At 50.0% G+C, this 14,826-nt stretch overlaps 1 protein-coding gene across 9 annotated transcripts in view; it reads left to right on the top strand.

Annotated features, from left to right (window-relative positions):
- The first annotated feature begins 556 nt into the window (after positions 1 to 556).
- The window catches only part of FANCA (FA complementation group A), a 32,852-nt gene continuing 18,582 nt past the window's right edge, over positions 557 to 14,826 (top strand). For 3 of the 9 annotated variants that reach the window (XM_050978887.1, XM_050978886.1, XM_050978883.1), the window contains exons 1-18: positions 557 to 623; positions 1,084 to 1,193; positions 2,030 to 2,102; positions 2,259 to 2,401; positions 2,668 to 2,799; positions 4,432 to 4,505; positions 5,453 to 5,568; positions 6,173 to 6,255; positions 6,692 to 6,725; positions 9,005 to 9,071; positions 9,686 to 9,798; positions 10,401 to 10,477; positions 10,963 to 11,104; positions 11,612 to 11,745; positions 13,059 to 13,169; positions 13,554 to 13,649; positions 13,730 to 13,789; positions 14,472 to 14,560. In XM_050978887.1, the coding sequence (XP_050834844.1) occupies positions 584 to 623; positions 1,084 to 1,193; positions 2,030 to 2,102; positions 2,259 to 2,401; positions 2,668 to 2,799; positions 4,432 to 4,505; positions 5,453 to 5,568; positions 6,173 to 6,255; positions 6,692 to 6,725; positions 9,005 to 9,071; positions 9,686 to 9,798; positions 10,401 to 10,477; positions 10,963 to 11,104; positions 11,612 to 11,745; positions 13,059 to 13,169; positions 13,554 to 13,649; positions 13,730 to 13,789; positions 14,472 to 14,560 (1,694 nt within the window). In that variant the 5' untranslated portion in view covers positions 557 to 583. The remainder of the gene's footprint in view (positions 624 to 1,083; positions 1,194 to 2,029; positions 2,103 to 2,258; positions 2,402 to 2,667; positions 2,800 to 4,431; positions 4,506 to 5,452; positions 5,569 to 6,172; positions 6,256 to 6,691; positions 6,726 to 9,004; positions 9,072 to 9,685; positions 9,799 to 10,400; positions 10,478 to 10,962; positions 11,105 to 11,611; positions 11,746 to 13,058; positions 13,170 to 13,553; positions 13,650 to 13,729; positions 13,790 to 14,471; positions 14,561 to 14,826) is intronic. The other 6 variants (XM_050978889.1, XM_030227448.2, XM_050978891.1 and 3 more) reach the window with 4 other exon arrangements.

The raw sequence follows: 14,826 nt of genomic DNA, 5'->3' as shown, positions 1-14,826 counted from the left end.
CTGGGACAGTGGAAGGTGTCCCTGCCCAGGGCAGGGGGTGACACTGGATGGGCTTTAAGATCCCTTCCAGCACAAACCATTCCTCAATTCCACTATTTATTCTCCCAGCAACGCTGGGGATTCATCTCTTTGGGAATTCCAGCCGCTCCTGTCCCCTTCCCTGCCAGGGATCAGGGTCAGCAGCATCCTCACGGCTCAGAACCGGCAGGATCGGAGCTCCCCACCGTATCCCCCACCCTCCGCAGCTGGTGCGGGGGGTGCCCTCACCGTGTCCGTGTCCCGTACCTCCCCCCGCCCTCCGTGCCCCCTCCCGCCGCTCCCGCCGCCCTTCCCAACATGGCCGCGCCCACCTCAGCCCCCACAGAGAGGGCGGCAGGGGGCGGGACTACGCCGAAATTCCAGCCAATGGGAAGAGGAGGAAGGGTGGGCGCGGCACGGCCCCTGCTACCTTCCAGCCAATGGAAAGAGGCAGCAGGGTGGGCGCGGCACGGCCTCTGCTCCCTTCTAGCCAATGGGCTCGGCGGGCTCGGCCGGCGGCAGCCAATGGCGGCGCGGGCTGGCGTGGCGGGAAGCGGCGGCCGCGATGGCGGGCGCGGGCGGGAGGAGCTGGCGGGACCTGCTCGGTACGTGTGGGCCGGGGCGGGCCCGGAGCGAGCTCCGCACCGGGCAGTCCCCGCGGGAACAGCGGAGGGGACGGGGGAGCGAGAATGTGCCCCGTCTGCCTTCGTACACCCCTTCTCTCTACCTGCACACACCCCTCCCTCTGCCCCCGCGTCCCGCTCCATGCACCCCGCTCTGCTTTCCTCAAATCCCCCGTGCCCTGGGACACAACATCTGCCCTCCTACACCCCCTCTGCTTTCCTCAAATCCCCCGTGCCCTGGGACACAACATCTGCCCTTGCACACCCTCATGGCCCCCGTGCCCCGGCACACGTCTGCCCTCGTACCCCCAATCCCTGTGGCCCTCATGACCCCCGTGCGTTTCCCTCACACCCCGCTGTGCCCTCATCCCCAGCAGCAGGGGCGGGAGGTGGTTTTGGGGTGCCCTGGGCACAGGCTGCTCAATAAACCCGAACTCCTCAGCAGGGAGAGCCAGGAAGAGGAGAAGCCCCTTCGGGAGCGCAGCAGAGCTCCAGGGAGCGGCTCTGCGGCTGCTGGATCAGCACCAGAACCTGGCGGAGCTGCTCCTGGAGGTAGGAACGGGACAGCTCAGGGGGTCGTGGTCCGGCTGGGGCAGTGGGAGAGCCCAGCTGCAGGTGGGCTGTGGAGTCCATGTCCCAGGAACATGGAGAGAAAAACCTGCAGCATAGGAGTAAGAGGAGGCTGAAAGCTCTGTGTCACAGAAATGGGATTTTTACCCCTTCTCCATCGACGTTCTACAGGCTAAAAATGGTTAAGCACGGTGTGGGTTTGGGACAAAAGGAAATCCAGCACATTTTCCTTTGAGTCAGAGCTGGCTTCTTGTGAATCTAGGGAAGACAATTCAGAAGACACTTGGCTTTTCTCTGAATTACCAAGCACATCTGGTTGACATGGCTGTCCTCATGACAGCCTTATCTTGAGCCACTGTTGTGATTCTGAGTTCTCCCTCTCCTCACACACTGATTTTACAGTTAGATTGTGCAAATATCTTCCACAGTTCAGGATCTGTCTTTCTCTAGAGAATATTTCCCTTTATAAAAAGAAAAAGGGATTTAACTAGAAAATGATCCAACATTTGGACATGTTTCATCAAATATTTATGGCCACATGACTTCACAGAAAGAGAAGGATTATAGAAATTCTGCTCCTGGTGCTGCTGCTGAGCTGTTTGGTCCCTGGGGATGAGGAACTTTGACCTGTATCTCCTTTTTTATGCATAAACTGACGATAACTAAACACACATCTCTTGTAAGGTGAAATCTGTGCTTTTCCACTCCCACGTGGGAGCTCCTCGTTAATTTCGCTTCAGCTGCTCCAGCAGTGCAGGGATAGGTTTGTAAATGTCTGTGACAGAGCTAAGAGGTTTGAGGTTTTGTTTGGTTTCCAGGTGGGAGATTCAGCCAAGCCAGGTGTGCAGGATGGGGCAGAGCCCCGGGGAGTGTCACCAGAGTCATTTATAGGTGAGCATCTACCAGGCCAGACGTGGGGAAGAGCCCTTCCTCAATATTCAATTTTTGCCTTCATGTGCAACCCCAGTTCTACTTTCTTTTCATTCTTCTGGTCTGGTTTCTTGCTTGCCTGGTGCTGACAGTCTTGTGCCTTGCTGTTTTGTTCAGTCTCTGTTCTGCAGGAGCAGGCCTCGAAGCTGGGTGTGCCCACAGCCACCCTGGCAGCCAAAAATGCCCTTGCCAACGTGGAGCGGATCTGCCAGGATTCTGCCAGCCCCTCCCGAGCCCCACTGCTGAACTCTGACCAGAGAGTAAGGGGAGAGCTTTATCTTTAATTCAGCCACAAAACTGCCCTGCTAGGTTTCACTTTAAGCCCAGTTTATCTGCTCTGATTCAGCCCCAAACACGAGCGGTCAGTTATTCACTGAGGTGTTCGATTTGCTTGCAGAAGTACAAGATAAATAAGAAGAGAAGTTTAGGCCTTTCCCCTGAATTCCCTCCATCATTTGACCCTTTAAAAAGCAGCAAACAGGGCAAAGCAACAAATTGTTTTTCTAAGAGTGTGTTATTCACAAAGGGAATTATTTCTGCTTCGTTTCCGGGGCGATGCCAGAAGAGATTGACCTGCTTGCTTCAGACTGTGAAGGATTTGCTGGCAAACAACATGTTCTGTCGCTCCCTCTTCTGCCAGGAAATGTGGAAAATGAAGGTGAGAACTCATGGAGAAGCACTGTGGTGTTACACACCATGAGGATGTGGCATCTCTGAATTCCTGGGACTGTCTGGTTTTCCTGACCTTCCAAAAGCATGAGCTGAATTGCACATGGTGGGATTTTTTTGGTTGTTCTGTTTATTTTAGGGCAAGTTCAGTGGGAACTTCCTTGTCTCTGCAGTGGGATTTGCTTTTTCAACTCAGTGGAGGTTTGGAATGATTTGAATTATTGGGAACTGCCACAAAAGGTCACTGACAGCACTGTGGGCATCAGGTGCTGCTTTTGGGGTGCTCTCCAGGTCCAGTGCAGAAACTCCCAGCTGACTGTGGGGTGACACAGTCCCAGAGCCCTTCATGTGCTTTGCCAGAAATATTCCAAGTGTCTTTGGCATCCTGGCTCTCTGCTTTGTTTACCTGGGAATGGTGATGGGACAAAGTGAGGTCACAGAGAAAGAAGCAGATAGCAGATAACAGCTTGTGCTGCCTGACAAATGGGATGTCTTGATTTCATTTGGGTGTATTTTGTGGAGACAAGTGGTGCTGTGAGTGGAGTCAAGGGCTTTTGATGAGTGGGAGGGTTCTGATTCCTCACTGCTCTCATGGGAAAGGCTGATCTGGCCAGATAAAGGGCTGTGCTCTGGTCTCAGATATCCTCTCCTGAGCTGAAAATAGACCCTGTGTGTTTCACAGGCTGATTAGGATCTCCTGGTCCTGGGGCAGACATGGGATAAGGGAGAGATAACTGTAACTGAGGGTGTTACAGTAAGAATTAGGTTGTGAAGACAAAGAATGTGGGCGAGTTTGGGGTCAGGGTGTGAGGCAGCTGCTGCTCATGGCAGAAAGCTCCTGGGGCTTTGGCTTTTCCTGTGCCCAAGGCTCCCAAATGCCTCTTCCTTCTCAAGGTGGGAAGGTTTTGTGGAGGTGTTGGTAGTGCCTGGAATGATCAGGAGCTGCTGCTGCTGCACCTTTCCCCTGCCAGGTGCACCCTGCAATGCTGTTTTGCTGGCTCAGGACTCCCCTGGACGTGCTGTTCTGGGCAGGAGCTGGAAGGGATGTTACAGGGCAGCAGCTGGATCCACACAGGAGCACTGCCTGGTGCCTGCTGTAGACTTTTGTTCATTTTTCCTCTGTGTCCATCAGCCTTTCTGCCTGGATGGTTGCAGAGTCTCTCCCTGTAGTCTCCTGCAATCCCAGCTCTGTTGGGACATGGATTTAAGGGTGGCAACCTTGTTCCACAGGGACTAATTAACAGTTAATAGGCTAAAAGACAATTCTCTAATCTGGATCTGGATCTGCATTAGCAAAACCTGGAACTGAGTCGTGTTACCTGCGTTCTGGGGTATCCCTGCTCCTTTAAATCTGCAGAATCAGCATTATTCCAGAGGGGAAAGTGGAATATATGCATTACTTGTCCACGAAAATTTAAAATGATGCTGCATCTACAGCCCTAAAGCACCCAAAATTTCTAGAAAATACAATCTCTCATCACCAGATATTTGCCGTGCTGTCAATTTTAATGCTGGATGGTTGGAATAAACATAATTCAGCTTTATTTCTGGTGCATCATGTGCAATAGCCAAATGCTAAGTGCCCAGTGCAGGCTGTGACCTGCTGGTGCCATGTCCTTAGGAGCCCCCGGTGCTGGAGGCCGTGTGGCACCTGCACAGAGGTGACATCGTGGGCCTGGCAGAGCTGCTGGACAGGTGAGCAGGGCCCTGGGGGGCTGCAGGTGTGGCTGATCCCCTAAAGCCTATTGGAACATAATCAGGGATTACTCATGAGTATTCTGGACTGAGGATATGGTCAGGTGCTGGCCAGGGATCAGATTAGCAGGATTTGGAGCTGCTCTGGGGCTGGGGGTTACTCTGGGGTAACGAGCCCAGCTCAGTGCAGTGGCTCCTTGGACACCACCAGCTGGACTCCAGAAAAAGTCTTGCTCTGCAGAGGGTGGGTGCTTCCATCTTCACAAAATCTTACCCTTCTCTGGTCTGGCAGAGTTAATCTCCAGAGAGCTGTTAGTCTTAGAATTTTCTTTTTGGTTTTTTGCCCCCCCAACAAATGTCCAAGACCAAGTTGGGCAGGGCTTGGAGTAACCTGCTCTAGTGGAAGGTGTCCCTGCCCAAGCAGGGGTGAAACAAGGTGAACATTAAGGTCCCTTTGAAGCCAAACCATTCCATTATTCCATGATCCAGAGCTAACAACTCGCCCATTTGTGAACTTCAGGTTGTCTCCTTGTGTCCCAGTTCTTTTCTAGGCTTCTGATATTGGTTCACTTGTCTGTTCACAATGAAAGCAATTTAAGGGAACCAAAGGCATAGATTAAGAATTCAATTTATTTTTTGAAGCATTTTTATCCAAGTGTCTTAGAAATTGGAACTGAAGTTTTTCTAGCAGAGGTTTCCCAATGGAAACTTTCATGTCAGGGATGGGGAAATACTTGGATGCACAATTTCACCCCCACTTTTCCTTTGCATGTGTGTGTTGTGGGACCTTTTTATAAAGCAAATAATATAAAAAGCAACTGTTTGTAAAGCAAATGTGCTGGTCCAAATTAAATAAAGGAAGTAGCACATTTAGGGCAGAGTGCACAGGTGGAGACAGCCAAGCCTTACAGAAAGCAGGTTGAAATGAAGGTGTTTTTGTGTTGCAGGAGCCCAGCAGGCCCAGCAGCAGTGGAGTGGCTCTGCAGCAGCCTCTGTGGCCTCTGTGAGCAGGCTGGGGACATCTCCTGTGGGGACACAGAGCTGGCACAGGGAATTCTCTCAGGCAAGGCTCTGGGCTGGGAGCAGGGCAGAACCTCAGAGGTGGAACAATGCAGGCCTCACTTTGTGTTTCCTTACCTCATTTCTCTGGGGAATACATTTTTTATATGTTTAGCAAATTTAGCAAATTTTCTCCCATTCAAAAATGATTGGTTTGAATTTTTCCATCCCTTGGAGTTATGGTAACTCAGGAAAGTGTAACTGTGAGGGGTGTGGCTCAGGGATGACACACTGGCACTGTGTCACTCTGCAAAGTCCCAGAGAGATTTTGAAATATTTCAGAGTTCCATTTCCCCCCTGTCCACTTCTATTATTTATTTTCTTAGTTTAGTTAGGAAAAAAATCCCTCCAGTGTCTGAGTGTGGACCAGTGCAGCTGGTCAAGTACAATTCTGCAGAGGTCATGGAGCACAACTGCAAATTCTTTAGGTTTTGTAATCCTTGAAGTTCTGGGTGCTTTTTCCTGGGGATGATTTTACTCCAGGACAGTAAATGATTGTTGTTGGTGAAGGCTTTTCAGAGACTGTTGAGACAGGTGGGAGGGGAAGGAGGAGAGGACCTGAGTGCAAAGGGGATGCTGGAACACCAATTCCTTCTTGGTTTTTGCAGACTTTGCCATCGTGTTTCTTCAGCATGGCTTTGAGCAGGCTGTGGAGCTGGGAAGGAAGGTGGAATTCCAGAAGGTTGCCTACGTAAGGACAAAATGAACCTGGCTGCAAATGGTGCTTTAATAAAGCAATTCCATTGATCTCTGGCTCTTGCTGAGTACAAATAATTCAGAGCTTGGAGCTGCAAGGAGAGGGTGCTGGTACAGGTGCAGGAGTGGGGGTAATGCTGAAACCAGAACTGAGACTTTTTGTGTGGAGAGTTGCTCCAAGGTGGCACATCAAGGGGGTTTTTAACTTCCTTTCACCTGGATTGCTTGGGTGTTCCATTTGAATATGAGACATGGAATGCTGTAAGGTTGGAAAGTGCTGCCCTTCTGTCTATTTTATCTGTTCTATTGCACAGCCTAAGGTCAAAGCAAAGCTTTAAGGGGGACAAAACTCTTTGAGCCAGTTTACTTTTCCTGCATTGAACTGCAGCCCTTTAAGACTCTAAATCCATTAATTTGTCAATTTTGAACAGATCTGCCGTGCTGTCTTACAGAGAATGCTGGCATGTAAGTATTGCTGTGATCCCAGCTTTGTGCAGCCACTGCAGTCTTCAAGACTTCTTTCTATTCCTTGCTCACTGCTGAATCCCTAAGGAGAAATCCTTTGCCTGGCTGCTTTGTCTGTGCTGTTGTGCATAATATTTATGTCACTGATTGAATTTGCCTCTGCTTTCCCTGTCGTTCTCCTAAAGTGTCTCCAGACACTGCAGATAATTTCTTGCCTTTTTTGCTGCTTTTTTTTTTCCGCTCCCAGCTGTAACATGATATAGACACCTGACCCGATTTCCTGATTTTTAACAGGTTTGCTTGGAAGCAGGTGGAGCACAGAGGTTAGGCCAGGATCAGCTTTGCTGCTTAGATTTATTTTTCCTGCCTAGTAAATTAAACTTTGAATTGACAGCACCGAGCGCTTTTGCTGACTCACTGTTTGGATTTGCAGACCAGTGTTTTCTGAAACCTCTATTTTTATGCTGAGCCAAGACATCTGGTGTAGGTGTGGAGTCTTTAAACACCAGTGTTCATGAACTGCAACGTGCCTGCCCTGGCCTGAGCTGCCCTGGTGCCTCTGCTGAGGGCTCAACGCAGCAGCTCCTGATTTACCAGCAAATCCTGATGCAGAAAGGCTAAACACACTCACACGGGGTTATTTTTGTCCTGTGTCACAGCTGATCCTCACGGGGAGATGCTGTACCTGCTGCTGTCCTGTTCCTTACACACCCCTGGCTGGTGTCACCTGAGAGCAGCTGCTGTCACTCCTGTCTCCTTAGTGACAGTGCTCCCGCTTTCCCTGCTGGCACCTTTCCTGCTCCGTGCTGCTGCAGAGGCTGCTGCTTTCTCTCTGCTGTAGGGTGACCCCATCCAGGCCCTGGCACCTCCCTCCATCCCCATGGGCACTGCCAGCCCCATCCCTTGCCCCGGGTCTCGCAGGGAGCACTGCCTGTCCACTGAGATACTCACAGACCTTGTGAGTTCTTCCAAAAAGGGAATGCTGCAAGAGAAGTGCATGAATCTCTTTATTATTTAATGTGCATGAATCTCATCTCAGGTGGCCCTTTAAGAGTTGAAAACCAGCCCTTCTCAGCAGAGGAGTAGTGATTTTGGAGGAGGAGGAGCGGGCTGTTGGCAGGCAGACAGGAGTCTGCATCCTGCTCTTCATTTGCCCTTCCCGTTTGCGCAGCCTGCGCTGCCACGCTCGCAGCCTGGGTGCCTGCACAGTGCATTCCAGCAGGTTTATGTAAGATATTTTATTAGTCCACACTTTTGGGTCACCTCCGAGGGGTCCCAGTTCATTAATCTTTGGAGAACATTAGGATTTTTAATGTCAAAGAATTCCCTATTACTGAAGACCTTCACAGGAGGAGAAGGACAGGCTGGGGGTAGCGTGGGAGCAATGTGTTCACTGTCATGATCTGGCAGTGCTGAGCTGCTGTGTCTGAAGATAAGCTGAGTTTATCTCCTTTCCTTTATTCTCCCCTACTTAACCTTAAAGTATTCCTCAGCAGGAGAGGAGAGTGTTACATCCTAAAGCTCTGGTGGCATGCAGGGATGTCTGCTTCGCTGCCCCTGCTCAGTAAATTTTCTTTTCAGGGCTTTTTTTCCTTAACGAAATGATTTGAATACCCAAACCAAGCTCCTTGAACAGTTGAAAGAGGAGGGATTTCAAGGCAGGGTGGCACAAAGCAGAAGTGCTGCTGCAGCAGACTGCAAAGCAGAGGGTTTCCCAGTCTGTGGGCTGGGAGAGGTGTGGGCTGATCATCGCCAAGACAACGCGCTGCGCAAGCTGCCAACCTGTTTGATCTCTACCCGTGGTTTTGGGGCAGATGGAGCTTTTAAAGGAATTCCTGCCATGCAAATGGCACATTACAAACGCGTGGCCCTCCCCCAGCCTGCCCTTTGTCTGGACCGGGGTTTGCAGGGTGCTTAATTCAGCTTGTGCAAATCCCTGCCTCCAGACAGGCTGCGCGGTGCTCACACTCACAGAGGCAGTGGGGCTGGGTTTGGAAATGAAAGCCTGATTTACATGCATTTTTAGATGGCTTCATTACTAGCATGTTCTTGGGAATGGTTTAAAATTGGTTCAAGGTCAGTGGTAATAGTTTCTGAGTCCCTGTGTCACTTTGGAGAAAGTCTGGTAAGAATTTAGCACCGCTGAGTGGCTTCTGCACATTTCCCCAGCGGGGTCACCTTTGCAGAGGGGCACAAATTGCTCATTCCTGTGAATTCCCATGAGGGGTTTAGTGTCACAGCTCTTTTCTCACTGGGTTTTTGTGTGTTTTGGGGTCCAGGGGTGCTTGATGCTGTTGGTAAAGAGAAGCAGGAAGATGTTTCCATGGTGCAAGCTGCGAGGTTCTGGTAAGATACATTCCAAACAGTGTCAAGAGGGTTTTTTTATCCACTGTTGCACTTCTTACTGAAATAGGAGCAATGCTGTGGGGTGTTTTTTTTTTATTTACACACACCCCCACCTCTCCCAGTGCTATTTGTGCTTGATATTCTCCTCTAATAAAATATGTGCAGACAGAAGTGCTTGTAAAAGAGATAAGCCAACCCTGGACCTCCCTCTTGTCATGCCAGAAATTCCCCATCAGGTTTCCTCACTGCTTCTGAGCAGAAACACCTGGAAGGTGAAATCCTCTCCAATTCCTGCTTCCAGACTTGTTTTATTTAACTGCTTTGCACATGTTGCCTTCAGCCCCGTGCAGGGATACCCCTCAGACTCACATTTAATCTGATGGCTAATAGTGTTGAGTAACCATTAATTGTTTTGTGTTTTTTTTTTTTTTAATACCTATCAAAAAGTACATATTTGTGGCAATTTGAGAAGATGGGTGTAGAACAAAAATCAGCCATTTCCCCTAAGGTGCACCTGGCTGTTCCTATTTCATCAGCAGCTGGTGGATCATATATTACCAGTGCCTGGCTGATCACCTGGCTGACACTTTCTGGTATCTCCTTGTCCTGTGCAGGCTGAATGTGTTCAACGTGTCCCTTTATGGAAGTGTGGCTCCCCTGGATTCCTTGAGGCAGTTTTTCAGACACACCCTGACTGAGGTTCTCACCTACAACCCCGTGCTGAAAGGTGGGAATGGCCAGGGACAGGGGTCTCCAGGGGTCTCCAGGTGTGTCCAGAGCTCTGTCCCACACTGAGTGGGGCCCAGCCTGGAGGACCCAGAGCCAGAGCAGCCTCCAGCCTTCTCAGCTCCTTCCTGGGGTCTGTACAATTAGGGTGCCAAATCAGGCAAAAAAAGTCACCTGAGGGTCACAATTCAGGAGAAAGTTTTGGGCAGGAAGGGTCTAATCCTGGGTCAGTAATTGGGAAGCTTGATGTTTTTGGGAAGGAATATGTTTGAGCTATGAAATCTGCTGTGAAGTTCCCAGGAGCTGTGATCTGGAGCTGCTTGTCTGCTGTGTGGGAGAGCTGTGTCATTGCTGGCTCCCAGATGAAAGAGGTTAATGAGGGAAAAGCTGATTCCTTGCTGATTCTCTGTGCGTGTGCCATGTCAGCCTGCGCAGGTGGGATCGCAGAAGCAGCTCTGGGGTGACAGGAATGGCCCAGACCCTGTGCCTGTGTTCCAAAGACTGATGGGAGACAGAATTCCACTGGGCAGTTTTTAAAGGGAAACCTGTGTGTTTGGGTGTGTTTTAAAACCTGCTGCTGAAGTTTTCTTGTTGTGGGTGCAGTGTCTGATGCCATCCAGATGCAGAAGGAGTGGAGCTTTACCAGGACTTCTCCCCTGCTCACGGCTCTGTATCGCAAGGTACCTCTGCCTGCTGCCACCCAGAGAGCTGTGTCGTGTTGGGTTTATTTCCACTGGAAAACCTGAAATCAGATTATTGGAAATTAGTGCAACATTGTCCAGTTGCAGCATCCAAACCAATCGCCAGAAGCTCTGGGAGGAGGAAGCATGAAAGAAAAGAACAGCAGTGGTTTTTGTTAGTGCAGAGCAATTAATGAGAGCAAAGATGCTGATTGGAGATGGGAATTTTCACTGGTACGGTGAACATGGAGATGGGAATTTTCACTGGTACAGAGTAAGACACAAGTTCTGAAAGAATGGGAGTTTTACTGTTTGTTGTAGCTGGTGCTGGTTCAGTCCAGGCTGGCATTTGGGCCTGGGAAGCTGATCCAAAAGCTGCAGAACAGCCTGCTAAAGTCACAGAGAAGCCTGTCAGTCTTGTGTGCATTCCCCTCTTTCTTGTGGCTGTGTGTCCCAGCTAACAGGGCTTGCCCTCCCTCCTCCAGCTGTTGGTGGCATTCAGTGTGAAGGAATCCATCTGCCAGCTGCAGCAGGTCCTGGAGAGCCACGAGGTGAACTGGCAGCACGTGCTGTCCTGTGTGTCCACGCTGGTGGTGTGCCAGGCTGAGGCTGAGCAGCTCTTCAAGGGTAGGTGGGCACTGCCAGCCTGGCTGTGCCCCTGCTGCTGGGGGGAGCAGGGGGGTCAGCACAGGGGCTCCTGCATGGGAAGGAGCAGCAGCACAGGACATCTGCTTTTCCCTCAGACTCCCCATGGCCGTGGGGAGGTGAATGCCAGGCCTCGTGCCTGCCACTTCTCAAACTCTGTGTACAGCCCAGGGTGGTGCTTTGATAATTACCTTCATCAGTAATTGGTGGAGTGATTACTGAACCTTAGTCCTAGCTCACCTTTGCTAGCAGAGCTTGTTTGTGAGAATTCCTTACTAATTATCCCAGTGCTGGACTCCCTGCAGGGAATCCAAGTGTGTTTGACAGTTGAAAGGGCATAAAAAGAATCAAATCAGACCCCAGAGGTCCTCCAGGCTGCAGTACATGTCCTGCCTCGTGTTTTATCTCAGATATTTGTCTTCATTTACTGCAGCATACACAGCACTGTTGTCAGGAGCAAAGAGTGAGGTTGCTGTTTTATGTTCCTAGATCTACTGAGCCATCTCCTGCTCAAGGCCTTTGGGAATTATGACATGGAAAATATGATCACTGCCTTCCTGATCGCTCGTCAGGCTGCTCTGGAGGGCCCTGCTGTCTTCATGCCCTACTCTGAGTGGTTTAAGGTGAGACTCAGTGAGGCCTGACTGCTGAGCTTTGTTTTAATTGTGCATAAGGAATGTTCTGCTGTGTAGAGAAAGCCTTGTCCCAGACAGGATAACCAGGAAGAAGAAAAACAAAAAAAGAAAAGTACAGGGGATTGTATTGATATTAGGAATGATTGAATATTTATTACTGCCTTTGTGTCTGCAAAGAATAAATTTATTTGGTTTTCCCCACTTTTCCCTCCTTTCATCTTTTAAGTCCACCTTGCCTGTTGTAGTTATTTGCTAGGAATGCAGACATGTAATTCCTGTTATTATCATCACCTTGGATGGATTTCAGTGTCTTGATAAGCAGCACTGTTGTTACTGCATAATTTGGGGGTTCTGGCAGAGGGAGCATTCCTGTTTCCTGGAGGTTTGCATGCAGCTGTAATTGCTGTGTTTGACCTTGCAGATAATGGGATGTTGCTTTTAACTGTAACCAGGTGGGTGTTTTAGGGATGCAAATCTCCACGCAAATTCAACCTGGAAATTCCTTTGTATGAGTTTGCAAATCTAAGCTCAGCTTTGGCTGATAGTGTCCAGGAGGTATCAGAGGGTAAACTGGTTGTGTTCTCTGTAGTCTCAGACTGGTTGTTTTCCTTAGGATGCCCAGATAAACCTGTGTAGAAACCTGCAGATTTGTGGTTCCCTCATGAATATCAATCTTTTGGTGCATCTCAAAGGTGCCTTGTTTGAGTGTTCTCATGGCAGCAAACTTCCACAGAGACTTCTGTAAATCACCATGATCCAAGGGTTGGAGCCCCTCTGCTCTGGAGCCGGGCTGGCAGAGCTGGGGGTGCTCACCTGGAGAGGAGAAGGCTCCAGGGAGAGCTCAGAGCCCCTGCCAGGGCCTGAAGGGGCTCCAGGAGAGCTGGAGAGGGACTGGGGACAAGGGATGAAGGGACAGGAATGGCTCCCACTGCCAGAGATCAGGGTTAGATGGGATATTGGGAAGGAATTCCTGGCTGTGGGGGTGGGCAGGCCCTGGCACAGGTGCCCAGAGCAGCTGTGGCTACCCCTGGATCCCTGGCAGTGCCCAAGGCCAGGCTGGATGGGGCTTGGAGCACCCTGGGACAGTAGAAGGTGGCAGGGGATCGGATCTAGGTGGTCTTTAAGGTCCCTCCCACCCAAACCATTCCATGATTCTATGAACTTTCTCTGTAGACTTTTCTCTAGAAAGGTTCTCCTGACAGAAATGGGATCTTTGGGATTGGTGTGCTTGGTTGTGGCACTGCTTGGGTGAGGATTCTCTCCACACTGAGAGGCTGTCATGCCATTTTCCCCTGTTCCAGGCTTCCTTTGGGAGTGCTGGTGGCCACCACGGGAGCAGTAAGAAATCTCTGGTCTTCCTCTTGGAGTTCCTATCAGAGCTGGTGCCCTTTGAAGCTGCCCCATACCTGAAGGTGAGCAGGTGCTGACAGAGATGGTTTCAGGTCCAGAACTGCCCCAGAGTCACTGTCCTTGTGCCTTTCAGTAGGTTCAGCTCCTTAGAAATGTTGTTGGAGTAATTGCATTACTTCTGGTTCATTGTTCAAACCCTTCCTGCAATAAGGAAGGACAAGATGATTTTATTGATGGGGAGAATTCCTTCCATGGAATTACGTCAGAGACGTTCACTGATTTTGTTTGTGTGTTGTTGGCAAAAATGGTGTCAGTTGCTGTGAAAAGGATTGACCCTTAACCAAGCAATAACACCTCCTTTGGGGGGTATTTGAGGTGACCATCAGAGGAATGAGTCAGAGTTTTACCTGGCAATGGCAAACCTGGCTGTGGCTCTCACCTTGCAGGTGCACATCATGTTCCCCCCGTTGGTGCCCAGCAAGCACCGCTCCCTGCTCCTGGAGTACATCACCCTGGCCAAAACCCGCCTGGCCGACCTCAAGGTCAGCAAACCTTTGGGAAGAGCTCTTCCTGAGCCTGCCAAGGCCTGCAGGCTGTGACCCCTGCCCTCTGACCTCCCCAGGTGGCCATAGAGGACATGGGGCTCTATGAAGACCTCTCTGCCCCCGAGGAGGCTGTGCAGGTACTGCTGCTCTGTCTCCCACTTTTCTCATCCCTTTCCCTCTGGAAAAGCACTGGGGTTACCAACCTCCCTGCCACTCCAAGGCTGGGTGGGCTGCCAAGCCTCCAGCTTGAAGAGGTTTTGGTGGCCATAAATACAGGAACTCCCCACTTTCAATGGAGTCATGTTTATAGATATCTTGATTCTTTTTGGTGGAGCACTCCATCACTGTGTGGGTATTCAAAGGAGATGGGGGGGGATTCTACACTCTGTGGTTCCTGATAAATTTTGGGTAACAGCAATAATTTATAGGGAAGTGTTTGGTTTTATTATTCCATCCCACATTTGGATCACAGGAAGAGGCCTCACTTACGTGAAATACGGGCTGGAGGCAGGGTAGCTGAATATAATACAAGAAACCCAGTCCTGTGATGAACTCACAGGCTTAAGTGAGGATTTAATTTAATTTTTCCAAGACTGGTCTGGTTGTCAGTTGAGAAACTTGTTGCAGCTTGAGGGGTGTTACAACTCAAAGGAGAGAACCCCGGGGTGTCAGTGCCTCTGCCTGCAGGCACGGGCTGAAGTGGAGAGGATGTGTCCAAATTCCACGCTGAAATAGAATCACAATAAAGCAAATTCAGAGCAGAAAAAGAAGGTCCATCACCACCCTTGGTTTCTCACATCTTTTTCCCCTGTGAGGCAGCCCCAGGCCCAGGCTCTCCGTGACGTGGAGAAGGCCCTTCAGATATTTGAGAACACCAGGAAGATCCCCACCTCTGTGATAGAAGCCAGGTACTGTGTCCTTCTCAGTTCCCCCTGGGCTTAGCTGGAAGAATAATAATAACAGCAACAATAATTGTAGAAGCCAAGTCTGAATCAAACTAAGGAAACAAGAAAAATTGAGGATGTGAGCCAGAGAGGTTTGGGGAAGTTCTTCCCACTTCCTGAGGAGTCATCTCAATAGAGGATATTTGTGGGGAGAGAGAAAAGGCACATTCCCCTGTGCAAAAGAAGCCCAAAATGATTACAATAAAAAGCAAAAGGAAAGAAATTAAAAG

This window comes from Serinus canaria, chromosome 11 (assembly GCF_022539315.1).
Source record: "Serinus canaria isolate serCan28SL12 chromosome 11, serCan2020, whole genome shotgun sequence".
NCBI classification, from domain to species: domain Eukaryota; kingdom Metazoa; phylum Chordata; class Aves; order Passeriformes; family Fringillidae; genus Serinus; species Serinus canaria.
This window is presented reverse-complemented; position numbering and strand designations above follow the sequence as displayed.